We start from the raw sequence: 17,414 nt of genomic DNA, 5'->3' as shown, positions 1-17,414 counted from the left end.
TCCCAGCGTCCTGGGATCGAGCCCCACATGGGGCTCTCTGCTCCGCGCGAGGCCTGCTTCTCCCTCTCCCACTCCCCCTGCTTGTGTTCCTGCTCTCACTATCTCTCTCTCTCTCTGTCAAATAAATAAATAAAATCTTAAAAAAAAAAAGGATGACTCATGGGAGCAATATTCCCCAGTCCTTGCACTGCTCAAATGGCAGCCTTACCCTCCTGGGGCAGTGTGGCTGGAAATGAAATTCTTGACTCACATTTTCCTTTTTGAGGGTCTTCTGGGTGATAATCCACTCTTTTCTGATATCTGTGCTGCTGTGGAGAAACCTGATGCCAGTCCAAGTTTTTCCCCCTTTTATAAATGATTTCCCCTTTTTGCTTGGCTACTCAAAAGAATATTTATCTTTCATCTGATAATACTATTAGGCTTTGTCCCTTTTATTTCAGGAGAGCATTCTTTTTTTATTCTCTTTTTTAAAAATTTAAATTCAATTAATTAACATATAGTGCATTATTAGTTTCAGAGGTGGGGGTCAGTGATTCATTACACCCAGTGCTCATTACATCCTGTGCCCTCCTTAATGCCCATCACCCAATTACCCCATCCCCCCAGCACCCTTCCCCTTCAGGAAAGTGTTCTTGATTGTCATCTTTAAACACGTTCTCTGCCATATGGTTTTGGTTCTGTTCTTTGGGGATTCTGACTATACGTGTGTTGTCACTTCTTTCCCTGTCTTCTGTGCCTGTCATTTCCCCCTCTACTCCTTTTTAACTCATAAAATGTGGTTTCCATTTTGTTCATTTTATCTTCTCTATTCCTTTCCTGTTTTTGCACGGTGCATATTTTGCCATGTACTTCCTCCAATTTTATTTTCATTTTTGTGATCATTAGGGGACTTTTTTCCCTTCGTGGTTCTTTCCTGAATTCCATTAGCTCACATTCCATTTTTCCTTGTTATCTCTTCGATTCTTTCCTGATTTCTTGCTTTTCTGCTTTGTGGTTTTGCTGTGAAGGTTCTTGGAGGTGATTACTTCATAATTGGTCAAACTTTTTGCCTGGTTGGGGCAATATTTTTCTGCTGAGTGTCTTTCATCCATTGGTAAGTGTTGCTGCTCCTTCCACATTAAAAAAAAAAAGCAGAAGTTTTATATTTATGCTGGATGATTTCCCTTTTAAATACTTGATGCCCAACAAGCTGGATATTCCTGATACAGCTATCTGCCAAATGATTATGTAGGGCTGGGGAGAGGAGAGCCAGGAGAGGTAGGGTAATTTTCCAGGTAGCACATCCCCAACTTTTCTGCTGCCAAAGAGAGAGGGTTGCCTGCAAATGTGACCCATCTATGTTATTTTTTGTTTAGTCCTGCCTCTTTGATTTTTCTGAACCAGATCATGTTCAAGGGGGCTTCTGCTGCTCTCTCTATTCACCCTGTTTTCTATACTTGGTGCAAACAAGGATATCTCTTTTGAAGTTCAGAATGAGACCCTCGCCTTCATAATTGGATTTTTGCTGGCATTTTCTAGGGTTTTCCACCGATGGGCCCTTTCTTCCTTCTCTGTGCCTCTTCTCTTTATTTTTTCCCATATGGCATCCATCCAACTTTTTTGGTAATCCTTACACATATGGGGGAAGCTATGGATAAAATTCCTCTCCCAGTTCTGTTGAAAATGAGAGTTTTCTGCCCCTCTACAAAAGTGTTGTCACACTGCAATAAAAATCCTCATTCAGAAGAATGGGAGACACATAGCATTGAGAGGTGGGGGGATCTCATCATTAACACCCTTTATGCTCTCTGGGAGGACCTCCCTCATCTGTTGCTCTCTGAGGCCCAGCTCTGCCTTCTGGGAGGTTCTTCCCTCTCCCTAACCCTTCACAACCACCTCTTATGTGGGTGTTGGATAGTGTGCCCTCCTTGGGGGACGTACATCTTTGATGATCAATTTCCTATTGGTGCAAATTTCAGAGGCTAAGGATTATTGTAGAGGCACAGGCTTTTGTTACTGTTTTTAGACCTAGCCTTTAGGACCTGTGTTGTTTTATTCAAAAAGTTATATGCAATAAGAAAATTTGGGATGAAACAGAATTGGCATTTCTTTTTAAAAAGTCTTTTAATCTAATTATATGACATACCATGTTCACACTTGCAAATATACAAATATATTAAGATTGACTATTACAAATATTGGAGGTATGCATTGCATTAGTGGGTTTGGGGCCTAGGAGCCTTTTGACACTCTAGACCAGACTGGATCATTTTAGTCCACAATCTTACAGCTCCAAACACAGGAAGCAGGGTGGCCTGGTACCATTTGGTATAGAACTCAATGACACCCTAGAGCATCACTGTAGTGGGTCAGAAAAGACCAGTCTCAGGTTAAATTGTGTTCATCAGCCTGGTTTTACTAAGATGAGGAAATGTGTCATGCATTTTAGGAGGATTTATTGTAGAATAATTAAAACTGAAGAAGTCTGAGCCACTTCAAGAGGTACATTTTGGGAAATGTCCTCCAGTACTCAGTGTTGGATCCATGAGACATTAGTGTATGTTAAAGAAGACAGAAAAAGGAAAATCCTAATTTTCTTGCTTTATAAAATAGTTAAATCAGTAGTCTGTAGGAGGCACTGAAAAACACTATAGCTTTGTTGGAATGCACACTGATGGTATTTATTGTGTCAACTTGTTAGGGTCCCAGGGGCTTGGTTTATTAAACAACAGTGTTATTGACCACATGACCTTATGTGATGGGGAATGGTGGTGCCATCTGCCTAATGAGAAACATTTGATATGTAACATTTGCTGCCCTTTGTAATGTATGTATGCTGGAATCTTTGAGTTTGAGCAAATCACTCTTAGTCCTTGGCTTCTGCTGCCTGGTGTCCATTCACTTATACACTCTTGTCTCCTGATAACCAGTTCCTAAGTGTTCTTCTTCCACAAGCTTGGCCTCCAGGCTTCAGGGGATGAATCGCATTTCCTAAACCAAGAAATCTAGTGCTTTGCCTGTGTCTGGCCACGGTCCTTAGTTCAGAGGTGGACGTGAGATCTAGATTAGGCCAATTAGAAACTCAGTTCCTAGGCTTTTGCTTAAGCTTTGGAGGAAGTGACTTCCTCTCTTTCTTCCTGGAGGTAAATCTGGAAAGAGATAGTAGGCCCATGACTGGCAGTCATGTTCTTGGCTAGAATTCAGATAACACTAAAGAAGCAACAGAAGAAAAGCAGAGTGATAAATGGGGTCCAGCTAACATCTTGTGAACTTTGGATGAAGTTACCCACAAAGTGTTAAGAAATAAATGCTGAATCCCTTATTTACTGTGGGCAGTGTGTTTCTGTTTTTGTTCAAGCCAGACTGCCTTGGGTTTCTATGATCTAAAACTGAAAAAATCCTAAGTAATAACACACTTATGGGTCAGAGATCACGGAGGGCCTGTAAGTGTCCTCTGGTCTTGATGGGCTGTGCCTGACCCTGCAGTCGCAGGTGCTATCCCCCACCTTCTTTGGGCCACTCACTGTTGATGTCTTAGGCAGAACATCTGATTGGATGAGACTCTGGGTCAAGGCATTTTTGTCCTGGCTGCCTGGGAGGCAGGACACTATGTCATATCTATGCATGGGATGAAGACCCTTCCCCAAAATCTGCAGGGAAGGTGGGTGCTGAACAGCAAACTACCATAAAACAAGCATACAAACAAAAAACAAATGAAGATAAAACCCAGCCCCAATTACAAGTCCACTTTAGTATCATGGCTCAGTATCATTCCTAGAGACTGGGTCTTTGTTCCACGCAATGGGTAAAAGCACTATTTTCTCTCTCACTCTCTCTCTTAATTGAGAACTAAAGCATTGTAAGTTGAAAACCATTTAGCCGGCTAAATTTTAACTCTAGAGTGGAGGATTTTTTGTAAAATCATACAGTTAGAGAATTCTAAACAAAACCTGAGTACAATGATGGTAGTAAGAATAATTATTTGGTGGTGAATTCATTCATCACATATGGTAGCAAGGCTTTTAAGAAAACTCAGGGCCCTTGAATTCTTCCAGTTCTTGAGAAATTTTCCACTATTTACGAGTTGTGCAGTGGGGTAGCTGGAGCTGAGGAGCTGTCTTTTCATTATTTGTGAAATACCCAAACATTAGCCTGCTTACTTGAGTTCATATAATTTGTGACACAATAATGTAAACATTTCCCCATATTATTAAGCTTCTTTGAAAAACATAATTTTTATTGGGTTCCATTGAATACACTACCCACACCATAGTCACATGTTGTTGGAGGCTTAAGCTCTTTCTATTTTGTGATGGTGTAACATCATGCTGAAGATCTTTGTGTGTCAAGTGTGGTCTTCATCTCTGGTTGTTTCCTTGGGAGAATCCCCAAGGAACTGTGGTGTCAAAGAGCATGGACTTTTTAAAGGCTTGCCAAATTGCTTTCTAGAAAGACTCTCATGAGCCGCATGAGTACCTTTCAGACACAAGAAAAATGTGTTCATTATTTAGAATGTGTATAGAGAGGTCTTAGGAATAACAGTCTTTTCTGAAAAGCAGCGATACTACTCAGTATCAGAGGTCTCTTTTATCTGAAGATATCAAAGTACTTCTTTTTAAACAATGTTTTCTTATGTTCACATATACAGGAAGGCTTACAAATGTGTAGCAAAAGGGCATATGCTCAGGCACTTCTCCAAACTAGGAGCAATGCCAAGGAAGACTAGACCCTGTTCAGTCTTTGCAGAGGGCTCGCTGTCCCCGGTCCCCTCTCTCAGTAACTAATTCTGATGTGGGAAAGTCCCACCTGCTCTTGACTGTTGACTCTGCTGGTGGGTTCCTACCAACTGGGGTTTCTAAGCTGGAGGAATGATGCTCACTCCTTTGTTCAGATGCTTTCCCACAAGCCATTATTTGTAAGGGCAGCAAATGATGGCATTCTTATCAACAGCTATGGAATGCTAGTAGACTTTAGTCTTTGAGACATTTTCGGATTGAACCATCTGACTCTACTCATATCAGACAGAGCACCTGGCCAGGTCCCAGACTGTAGCTAGTAACTGTCACTTGCCCGTTGGCCTTAATTAGGAGTTGTACCTGCCAAAGTACCTGAGCAGCTATTTCTACTTACACAGCACCTGAACTGGGTGCTAACCTGTGGCTTTGGAGATAGCCGTCATTGGGGCTAACATTTACTGAGTGCTCACTAGGTGCCAGGCACTGGGCTCCACGTAATTATCTTAGTCTCTCATTAAGCATATCCAGTAGGTACTGTTAATAACCTCAGTTGACCGATGAGAAAACGGAGGCTCCAAGATGTCAAGTAACTTGGCCAATATCTCACGGCTAGTAAGCAGTGGAGCCTAGCTACATTCACCAGGATCAGCTATGTAATGTGTAGGGCCCAGCGCAAAATGAAAATGCGGTCCCTTGCTAAAAAATGGTTAAGAACGTCAAAATGGCAACAGCAGCTCAATAAACCAAGCATGGGGCCCTTCTTAGTGTGGGTGCACAGATTTCACCCCCAGAAAGCCGATTTAGCACATATAGACATTCTGGGTCTAGAACACACACTCTTAACCAGTTAACAGGGTTGAACGGCGCATGGTTTGGCAAAGATCTGACTTTGGCATGTAAATAGCAAATGGAAGTGTTACACATGAGCTACTCAGGCAGCCTCCTTTAAACACCAGCTTTCTCTTCAAAAAGGGCCTGGAACTATTTTCTGGCCAAAGGTAAACACAGTGAAGCCCTGCCTTGGTCCTTCTCATTCATAACAGACACTTCTTGCCGGGCTGGTCCTCTCTGGCCAGAAGTCACTCTTTCGACTTCTTTTGCTTTCCTTAAACCAGTTCTCATGTTCTAGGCTAGTTCTCCCTGACCAATTGCCTTTCTCGCTGCCATGTCACCCCATCTCATTTCCCAGCGTTGCTGCCCCTAGCTGCGCCGAGAGATGCCCACACCCCAAATGCAACGGTGGGCCCATCCAACTCATGGATCCAACCCCACTGGTGGTACAGACATTCTGTTCCTTGGCCTGGCACTGTGGGAGAACAGCGGAGTTTCCAGATGGAAGACAGGAACCAACCATCTGTTTTCTCCTGGGGCTTAGTTTTCCCGGAGAAATATTGCTCAGAAGTGATTCCTTCCTACAGAAAACCCTGGGCAAGATAGATGATAATTGCTAATACTTACCAAGTATTGCATCATGATTTGTGTCATGATTTTTTGTATTTAATCTCCACAGGCAACTCATACTTTGCATGTAACCCATTCCATCTTTTTTTTTTTAACAAAAGATTTATTTGTGTGTTTTTTTTGGGGGGGAGGGGTAGAGGGAGAGGGAGAGAGAGAATCCCAAGCAGACTCCATACTGATCGCGGAGCCTGATGTGGTGGGACTTGATTCCATGACCCTGAGTTCACGACCTGAGCTGAAACCAAGAGTCGGCGCCTAACCGACTGAGCCACCCAGGCGCTCCTCATTTCATCTTTAATAGCAAAAGGCAGGTGCTATCTTTAGCCCCATGTCAGAGGAGGAGAGTGAGGCAGAAAGGTTAGGGAAATCCTCAAGATCTGAGAGTCAGGAAGTGGAAGTGTCAGAACAGGAAGCCCTGCAGTCTCCAGTCTTGAGCCTATATGACCACCACCCCCTCCTTCAAAGTTCTGCCAAGGATCCTGGATGGATGGGCAGAGCAGTCTAACAGTCTCGATAAAGTAGAGCCAAATATCCAGGCATGTGGCCCTCCTGTTGCCTCAGAGCAAAGCTCCAAAATGTTAAAAGTCTAGAATGACAGTGTTGAGGGTTCCACTGGGACAGCTTTTCCATATAGTTCATCAGAGGCAAGGGACACACACACACACACACACACGTTGCCCACAACGTGGCACAAACACAATGCACAAACACAGCATTACTCAAGAATGGCAATTACCTTATGCCCAGTATGAAGTGATGGCCTTAAATATATTTAAAGATTTATTTGAATTTTACTTCACTGGTGTCCTTACCCAAGAGCTTTGCTTTAACTTTATCTTAGTGTTCTAGTCTGTGAAACACTGACTAAATAAGGAGCCAATTGTAGTAATAATACTGCTAGTAGTAATACTGCTTTGCATTTGTATGGTCCTTTACAGTTCACTGATTTTTCCACATGATCCTCAAACCCCTCTAAGGCTGGGATCTGTGGAGGTTAAGTGACTCTGGGGACAACCAGGTAGAGTGAGGTGGAATTGGATCTGGACCCTCTGTCTTCTCTCTTCTTTGTCATGCCCCTTGGATGATACCAGGAAATTCCCTGAACACAGTCCTTACCCAGGCAGTGGGGCAGGTCCTCACCAAAAGCTGGGGAAAGAGTGTGCACCTCTTGTTGGGGCTAATGAGATGCCTATTCAGCAATTTGTTTGCCTGTGCTGTGTCTACAACATGTTTCCTTCTGAGATATTGAGACGAAAAGAGAACCTACCTTCCCTGACAGTGATCGGTCAACTCTGAGACAGTCAAGCAAGAGTCATAGATGTTTCCATAGGTCCCCATCGACCTGAGTGAAGTGAAGCTGTGTAGGCACATTTATTCCCTTTTCAGTATCAATCAGATTATTCTAGAGGGCAACACTTAGAAAAAAATTTTTTTTTTTAAAGATGTTATTCATTCGAGAGAGAGAGAGAGGGAGAGTGAGCAAGAGCAGGGGAGGGTGCAAGGGAGAGGGAGAAGCAGATTCCCTGCTGAGCAGGGAGGCTGACATGGGGCTCGATCCCAGGACCTTGGGATCATGACCTGAGCCAAAGGCAGACGCTTAACTGACGGAGCCACCCAGGCGCCCCTAGAAAAATGGTTTTGTCCAAGTTCCTGAAAGCACCTGAAAAAAGTTCCAAGAGTCTCTTTTGCACAATTAAGTGAAAAGGGTGCTGAGTAAAAGGAATGTAAGATGAGGAAGGCTTGCCTGAACACTCATTTGAGAAATGGAAACTGGAATTTAGATAATTCCTGATAAAAGATTTGAATGATTCTGACAAGAAAATTGAAAAGGAAAATAGCCAAGTGACTCATCACCCAAAATCAGACAGCAGCAGCGAGAGTTTTCTAGGCTCATCGGAGGTTCGGGATGGGGCAGCATCGACATTGGCCTTGGCTGTGCTGCATCCCTAACATGCTCACAGCCTTGAACCCAGTAACTCACTCATCTCATGGATTTAGAAACAGGCCCCACCTGAGTTACCCTAATATGGGAGAACAGTTGGGTGACTATCCAGATGCTAGTTAGCATAACATTGCAGTACTCATTGACATGAAACTGGATATCAAGCAATTTAGATTCTCATCTCTCTCTATATCATGCCAATACCATAGCCTTTTTTTCCCAGCACCACTTCCGTTAGCCCCATCCATATAGAGGAAGCCCAGTGCTCACTATACAGAAGTTACTTACATAATTGCAGAATTCTTAAGAATGCAGATGTTGGTGTTTTCAAGCACTATTTGAAATACATATTATAGACATGGCTATAAAAAGATTCTTTTATATTCAGACATCCATTCCACCAATAAACATATATTTAGCGCCTGATAGCCCTTGATGAAAGAAGTGGGTGGGAAGAGAGGCATGACCCAGACACAATGAAAGTTCCCAGTAAACAGAAAAAGAGCCAAGTAGAGCTAAACATCACTGTCAATGCAGGAAGAGGCACTGTTTTCCTTCCCTGTTCTTCTGTTTTCAGGCTTCTCAGGGCTGTATGATCCATGAGTCCTTTCTGAATTTGTGCTAGACCACATATCCTGCCTAATGCGGAGCACCCATCACCCTATAAAGCCAAATGTTGAAGACAGCCAGTCTGTCAAGTGGAGGGGTTGCTCATGGGAAGAGACTGTAAAGGAGAAGCTCTTTTCCAATCTAAAAAGGGCAATGGTGAACGCTCCTTGGATCTTCAGGTCTCCCTGAACCCCTGAACCAAGATATTTGGTGTTTCTGAAATGGATGATACTTGTTTTCATCAGCAGTGCAATTCTGGGTGACTACGAATTTCCTAAAATGTAATCTAATTAAACACATTAAGATCCAGGAAGGCTGGATCTCCTTAAAACTGTTTCCAGGGAGAGAAAGGAGAGAAGTAATGGAACAATGTTCTGAATGTTAGATTTTTGATGATGCTCTGCTCCCGGAAGCTTGTGAAGTGGGGGAGCACAGAAACCCTTCAAGAAATCTGTGGATTCTTTTGTTCAGCTCTCTGATTTCTCTACCACCTCACCACTCTCCCTTTCTCTTTTTACTGTTTCTCACCAGGGTATGGGAATATTGCTCCAAGCACTGAAGGAGGCAAAATCTTTTGTATTTTATATGCCATCTTTGGAATTCCGCTCTTTGGTTTCTTATTAGCTGGAATTGGAGACCAACTTGGAACCATTTTTGGGAAGAGCATTGCAAGAGTGGAGAAGGTCTTTCGAGTGAGTACTGCATCTATTTAAACCCTAAACTCTGCGATCCAACTGGCTTTTTAGCCTGATGGGATCCAGAAGGAATGATTACGGTGTTATCATATCATTGTCACTTTTAACGGAAGAGTTTAATGTTATAATTATATTTTCTGTTTTGGCCAATGGTAGTCACAAGTACTGTGCCTAAACTTCTCTTTATCAGTTTCCTTATTTACAGTGGTATTTCTGGAATCACAACACAAGAGGGTTAAGTATAGGTGTGCCAAAACAAGGTTTTCTAAAGATGAGAGACATATTCAGTTCCATCTTAAAGATGGAAGATGGGTTTCTAAGTGTATTTGCAATAAAGTAGAGAAGTAAATCCATTTGTTTTGTTATTGGAAATTCTTCACTCCTTTTTATTTCCAAGTCCGGGGTCTTTAAGCTGATCCTGGCTTCTGGGACCTCTTCCAGAAGCATGCGTTTTCCAGATACTGCGTTGTGCTTTGTATCCATCTCTTCATGGCCCCACCCTCTCTGTCCTCTCACTTCTGAGTGCTCTCTCAGCAATAGTACACTGATGTACTAATTTATACTAAGGTGTTGATGATTGCCAATATCTTAGTGGGTTTTTTTCTTCCTGAGAATACTTGCCTTTAACCAAGGGACAAAAACTCAACTCAAGGAATTTATTTACTAAAGGTGGCATTCCTGTCCTCAGTGACAGGTTGTGGAGCAGATGTGATTGGCTTGGGGTTCTCAATGCCCTTTAACTAACACTTACTCATATGATCTCACAGAAAGCTTGTTTGACTCAGGTGTAACATCATTTCTGCTCTCTTTTTCATTGTTGACCTAGTTCTCGAGTCTTTCAAACCTTCTTCAGGGAGTTGTTTCTGATGATGACTTAATTTTTAAAAATGACAATTTGAGACCGTTTCAGAATCTGGCAATGATGGGCAAAGATAGATCAGTGGTGAGTTCTAATGTGCACTTGTTTTTCTGAGACAAGAAATCAGGACTTCTCTTTAGAAAAAGACAGGGGACCTCCCCAGGTGAGCGGTTTCAGGTTTGTGAGCGTGGGAGAATGGAGCAGGAGAACTAGCTTAGAGCTGCCTTTTATGAGCTCAGTGATCCTGGGTGAGCGGCCTCAGTTTACTCATCGGTGAGAAAGAGGAAGGTAGAATTCGAATCCACTTTAGAAGGTTTTGGTGATGATTAAATGAAATAATGTGTGGAAGAGAGCTTGGCACAGGGCCAGATATATAGAGTTCATTCAGATCTGCTGTGTATCTGTCTCCCAAAAAAAGCCCTTATTAGCAGCCTAGCCACCCATTCAGATTTCAATTGAGGAGCTCAGTGGCGTGTGGATGTTCCTGGAATGTCCCCCAACCTTTGCTCCCAGGTGCTGGCTTGCCCAGCTGGCTCATTAGAGCATGCACTTGGGCTCAGTGGTCACCATGGAAACCGTCAGAGCTCAACTTCTCTGCTTCTCAGATGTTTAGGTTTCCCTAAACCAGACATGGCAAGGCTCCATCTCCAAACCCGTCTCCAAGAGCTGCTTTGAGCTTCTCGGAGGTGCCCTGTTAGCCAGGGCCTCATGGCCCTTCAAGGTGGAGAGGATTGAACACTCAGAAGAACAGGATTCAGATGGAAAAATGACTGCTCCAGCATTTTTAATTTTATGTAGCTGCTCTAGATCTCAGTTTCCTTATTTGTAGAAAGAAAGGGTTGCACTAAAAGCTTTTGAAGTACCCCTTTTAGGAAAAAAAAATTAGTTACTATATTCTAAATGAAGGAAGAGATTGCAGTCATTGTGACCACATCTGCTACTGAATTTGGGGACTTAGTTTCCCCTAATGAATTTCAAACTAATTTTAAGGGAAGGAGTACTCATCTCCTTCCCTTAAAGCTGCCTCTCAGATGGATGGTTCAAAGGACTCTGGGACAGAGCCTTAAAAACCTTGCATTTCATTTTTATGCTGATGGCGCACTCAATTCCTTGCAGCGCCATCAAAGACTGGGAGTTTTTTAGGAAGGAAATAGCAGTATATTATCGAATTGGCAGCCTGCGATGTATGCATTTGCAGAGCACTGGAGGAGGGTGCTGTTGGAAGGAGTGACTGAGTTCCAGGAGGAGTAGAAGCGCACTTCCTGAATACACAAACAACCCATCTGCACTTCACTGGCTGCCTGTAGTTTTGGTGGAAAATCTCAAAGCGCTTTGCCATTCATTTAAACGACATCTCAAAGGCCAGCTACTCTTAGGTGATTACTTGAAAATTGAAAATTTTATAAACCAACGAAGTTGGGGGTTATGGATTTTTAGTTCCTGTGGGGAAGGTACAATTTTCCCCCCACCCATTCAAGGATTAAGTCTTTTTCTTCATCTGCTGTGTTTTCTCTCCGCTGTAGGGAAGAGACGATTTTTAATGTAAAGATAAAATATAAAATAAGCCTTCTGGATGCCTGTGTTCTGAGGTGGCATGATTTGGGTCTTTCTACCACATCCCAGCTCTGAGCCTCATTTTAAAGAGTTGCTGGAGGTTAATGTATTATTTAGGGATGCTTTTGGCTGCAGAGTAATACAATATCTGCCTATTGGGGTTTATATTGGATGAATAAATAAAACCTTTTTTCCCTTCCCTTTTTTCCCCTTCTGAAATCAGAAATAATTGAGAAATACGCATGGGAGTCAGATGAAGATTAAGATGTCAGCTTTATTGCTGATAAGCTGATCAGAGGATGTAGTTCTTTTTTTTAAGATTTTATTTATTCGTTTGAGAGAGAGAGAGAGTGAGCATAAGTGGAGGTACAGAGAGAGAGGAAGAAGCAGACTGAGAAAGGAGCAGGAAGCCTGATGCAGGGCTCCATCCCAGGACCCAAAGATCATGACCTGAGGTGAAGGTAGATGCTTAACTGACCGAGCCACCCAGGTGCCTTGTAGCTTTGGTTTTGATGCTAAAAAGACTTATTAACCACTTCCCCCTGAATCAGAAGGACTTCCCCGCTGTATTAGTTTTCTAATGATGTGTAACAGATTATCACAAGTGCAGAAGCTTAAAACAACATCCATTTATTGTATCACAGTTCTCTAGGTCAGAAGTCCGGGTGGGCTTGTCTGGGTGCTATGTTCAGCATAGCATGGGGCTGAAATGAAGGTGTGGGCTGGGTTGGGCTCTGGATCTGGGGAAGAATCTGCTTCCAAACTCATTCAGATTTTGGCAAAAATCAGTTGCCACTGGTCATAAGACTGACTGAGATTCCTGTGTCCTTGCCAGTTGTCAGGTGGAGGTCATCCATGCTCAGCTTCTAGGAGATGTCTGAATTCCTTGGCACATGGCCCCTCCATCTTTAAAGCCAACATGGAATTCTTCTGGTGTTTTGTATCTCTCGGACTTCCCTTTGTTCCTCTGCCACTAGCCTGAGAAAGTGCCCTGCTTTTAAGGGCTCATGTGATTTGATTAGGCTCACATGGATAATTTCCATATCTTAAGGTCAACTGTGTCATATGATATATCAGTCGTGGGAGTGATAGCTCATTATAGCAGAGGTCCTGGGGATTAGGGTGGGATATTTTCATGGGCCATTTTAGAAATTCCATCTCTTCTAGTCATTGGCAGCACAGGCCCTCTCAATGAGAGCAGGGTCAGCCCCACTAACCTTGCTAAATCATAGAGAGAAAATCAAAGTATACCTCTGTGTAGTAGATGGTTTCAGATAGGATAAGAAGGGGGCTGAGGTGAAGGAGCTCAGTCCCTTCCGCTAAGTCCGCCTGTAAGTCACTTGTCTGATTGAGCAGCCAGAGTGAGACTCTGGCTGAAGTCCTTCCACGTGGAACATGAGACCAGGAAAATGGACATTGCCCCAACACTGATTAACCATGGGTTAAAAGTTCAACACTTACTTATCTCGCATAACAAGAAGCCTGGAGGAAGGTTGTTTCAGGTTTGGTGTATCAGTTCCCCAGTGAGAAGTTCAGGATTGTGGTACCAATTCTGATGTGTAGATTTTTTCCTCCCACACCACCAAGCAATTCTTTGATGCCAGCTGGATGCTCTACAGTTCAACTCAATTCTGACTCTATCTACTTGGAGATAGCATCAGATACCATAAGTTAAGGGCTCAGTCCCAAGATGGCCCTTCGCTTCAGATGCCAGGCTTGAGTCCAGGTTTTTCCCTATGCTTCTGACCATATGGCTATCGATCACAGGTTCCCATGACCTGCTCCTTGGGTTCAATAAATCTGTTAGAATGGTTCACAGAACTCAGGAAACCAGTTTACTCACTAGATTACAAGTTTATTCTGAAGGACTGTAGAGGATATAAGTCAACAGCCAGATGAGAACATGCGTGGGAGGTCCTGGATAAAGGAGCTTCTGTCCCTGTGGAAGTTGGGGCCTGGCACAGTAGTACATAGTTCCAGGTTCACCAACCTGGAAGCTCCTTGAATCCCCTCCTTTTGGGTTTTTATGGAGGCTTCATTACATAGGCATGATTGATTCAATCATTGGCCATTGATGATTGATTCAACCTCTAGCCCTTCCCCGCTCCTCAGAAATCACGGTGGGATTGAGAGTTCCAAATCTCTATTTCTGGTTGGTTCCCCTGGCACCCAGCCCCCATCCCTAGGTGATCCAAAAGTCATGTCATTGATGTAACAAAAAACACCTTTGTCACTCTCATCACAGGAAGTTCCAAGGGTTTTAGGACCTCTGTGCCAGGAATGGGAGGAAGACCAAATATTTATTTCCTGTTATAAATCACAACTTCACACGAGTTTACCCATGTTTTGTTCTCTCTTTCTGCTCTGCTGTCCTTGGCATGTTGGCTTTTCATCCTCAGGCTTGTTACCTCATGGTTTGCAAGATGGCTGCCTCAGGACCAAATGTCATGTTTTCACTCGACCACATTTAAGGCAAGACAAAAGGTCTCCTTTTATGGGAGAAAAATCTTCCCCAGAAGTTACCCTGCAGACTTCGCTCTGTCTCACTGACCAGAACTGGGTCATATGACCATTCCCACCTGCAAGGGAAGTTAAGAAAGTGAGTATCTGACAAAGAAGAGTGGGATCCATTGATTGAGACCAGTGGTTCTCAGAGTGTGGTTCCCTGGACCATCAGCATCAGCATCCTCTGGGAACTTGTTAGAAATGAAAATTCTTAGCAAAGTTGGGGCCCAGCAATCTGTATCCACCAAGCTTTCTAGGTGATTCTGATGCCTACTAAAGTTTCAGAACCCTTGGCACAGAGGCATCATGCTTCATCTCCTGGGACTGACTGCCTTGCTGTGATGAACAAAGTGAGAATTCTGGTAGCAAAGAAGAAGTTGGGGTAAGAAAATGACAGCATCTGGCTCAGGTGTCAGTCAACCACTAGCCACATAGACCACTCATAGGGAAGCTATCTTCCCTCCTTGTCATAAATCAGATGGTCTTTAGGATCCTCGAATCAGTCAGGGAAGACTAACTTATGCTGGGATATCAAACAATCCTAGCTTTCTCCCACCCTTGCTAGAGCTGCTGTAGCTCTGGGAACCCTCCAGGCTGAGGAAGAGAGATGGGCATTGCACCCTGGCCCTTGGGAGCTTTGGCCTTTTGACCCATTGGCTCCAAGCAGTCACTCAGCCCCAGCCAACCACAGAGGAGCCTGTAATGCATTGTTTGATCTCCAGGAAGTGATTTCCAGGATGGGAGAATGCATGAATACTAGTAATGTCTGGGATTATCTGTGGGCCCCTCTCTAGGGTGATAAGCATCCTTAAGATTTAGATGCAGTTGGCCTGTGGGTCACTCTTTGGGGAACACTACTCTGTGAGGCTCATTTCACATCTGAGAAATGGAGCCCATGATTTGTTAAGTGATGTGCCTAGAGCCACATAGTGAGTTGGGGGTATAGCCTGGGCTTGAACTAGTAATCCTGCCTTAACTTCTTCCAGGTGGGCCAAAAATATTTACTGTCAAATATAGTCATCCATGCTATGAAACCAATGTAGAGTGTAAGATTTTTGAACATGTCATGCTAATTCATGGAGATGATTTTTAAGTATTTATATAATATAAAGTAAAAATAATTCTTCCTGGGTTTCCAGAGGGAAATCTGGGCAGTTAGCAAGGAAGGATAATTATTTGGGATTAAATAAGGCTGACCTTGAGTTCTGAAGCAGATTTTAGAATCGGGAAGCTTCTCTCCCCCCTGCTGTGGGCTGGCTCTTTTGCTGGGCCAGGCCAACTGTCACCTGATAGGATGCTGTGGGAAAACTGGTCAGATTTTGGACTGGATCCCATTTTCTTGCTCTGAACTGGACTTTGGCCTCTGGTGGGAAGCAGCTGCCTCTTTTTATCTGGCTGAACAGCAAGCTTTTTGATATTACCTTTAAAACCAAGAGATAACTCTTTTTCTTCTTTGGCTTTTTCCCCAAGGATATAGCAGAAATGTTTGCCTTTGGAGCCAAAGGAGCCTCGGTGTAGCTGACAAATAATAACACGTTACCCTAGGCTTATCAGCACCATGATTGCTTGGGGACTTTAGAGGCTGTAAGATGCTTAAGATGGGGTGATGACAGTCTCAATCTGCTAATGATGCTCAATTAGTGGGCTAATCAATCACTGTGGATTGCAGGCAGGGGCTGGTGGTGGAAGCCAAGGACTGCTGGGGGCCTCTGCCATGTGCCTGGCATGAGTCAGGGAAAGACTTTGAAGGGCATACATGGCAAGAGCCTTCTGGTACTCACAAGTGGTCTTTGAGCTAGCCCCCAATTGCAATGGGGTTAACTTCAAAGAATTATTATTTCAAGAAGATAAAATCTCTGGTTTTGGAAATTGGGTGTTCTTTCAGCTCTGTGAGTTCAACTACAATTTTCCAATTCTATTAGTAGTGGAAATATTCACTGGGTGTTAGTTATGTACACCAGCCTAAAGAGGTGGGGGGGGGCGAATGGAGGGTGAGAGTGCCCAAGTGTGTGTGTGTGTGTGTGTGTGTGTTCACATATGTGTATGTGTCTGTTCGCCTCTGTATCACACTTAAACTAGTGCATACTGTATTAAAAATTCCTGAGACATAACTCAGTAGAATTCATGTTACATGGATAATGTGGGTTTATTTTGATCAGAGAGAAGATCCTGGTTTTAATGTGAACAATGGCTTTCTTACTTTCCCTCAGGGACTGGTAGGAGTTGGGAAGTAATTGTTTTAAAAACAATTTCAAAGAAGGTAAATATTTTTAAAGCTTTATCAAACAGGCCTCTTCTAAATTAAAGATATTGTCTGGCTTTAATGATAGGCACGGATGTGAACTTGAGACACACTCCGTAAATGACATTCACAAACCAGACTGCACAACATCTGTTTTTTTTTTTAAGATTTTATTTATTTCTTTGAGAGAGAGAGAGAGAGAGAGCATGAGTGGGAGGAGGGGCAGACGGAGAGGGACAAGCAGACTCCCCGCTGAGCAGGGAGCCCGATGCGGGACTAGATCCCAGGACCCTGGGATAATGACCTGAGCTGAAGGCAGACGCTTAACAGACTGAGACACCAGGTGCCCGAATGCACAACATCTGTTAATGACAGCCTGTGACAAAGTCTGTCTGTGAATGGCCTCAGGCCTCTTTTCTCTCTTCCTGTAATGCAGGATTGTCCGCCTTGGCATTATTGACATTTGGGTCTGGATTTTTGTCATGGGCCCTGCCCTGTGCATTGCAGGATGTTAGGTGGCATCTCTGGCCTCCACTCACTAGATGCCGGGATCACCAGTGCCCCCAGTTATGACAGCCAAAAACATCTCCAGACATGAGTAAATGTCCCCTCGGGGAAAAATCGCCCCAGTTAAGCCACAGCTCTGCTGAAATGTAAGGAGTCATTTGCCCCACAGGTCCCAAGGTGCATGCCCTGCTCCCCTGGCTGAATCTTCCACTCCAATTCCCGTGTCCCTACCAATGGTCTTAACTGCTTCTTCATCACTGGTGCCATTCCTGCCCAGAGCTCTCCTCTCTCACATGGGTCCTTAAAGGGGGCTTTAGAGATTTTA

The 17,414-nt window shown here is 43.6% G+C and overlaps 1 protein-coding gene across 2 annotated transcripts in view; it reads left to right on the top strand.

Annotated features, from left to right (window-relative positions):
• Window positions 1–17,414, top strand: part of KCNK10 (potassium two pore domain channel subfamily K member 10) — a 122,432-nt gene that overhangs the window by 76,030 nt on the left and 28,988 nt on the right. For both annotated transcript variants that reach the window (XM_045902011.1, XM_045902012.2), the window contains one exon: window positions 9,259–9,419. In XM_045902011.1, coding sequence (XP_045757967.1) covers window positions 9,259–9,419 — 161 coding nt within the window. The remainder of the gene's footprint in view (window positions 1–9,258; window positions 9,420–17,414) is intronic.

Source organism: Mirounga angustirostris, unplaced genomic scaffold (assembly GCF_029215605.1).
Source record: "Mirounga angustirostris isolate CCGP_5_RB_7025 unplaced genomic scaffold, mMirAng1.0.hap1 SCAF_9, whole genome shotgun sequence".
NCBI lineage: Eukaryota > Metazoa > Chordata > Mammalia > Carnivora > Phocidae > Mirounga > Mirounga angustirostris.
The sequence above is the reverse complement of the archived record's forward strand: the minus strand, read 5'-3'. Positions and strand labels throughout refer to the sequence as shown.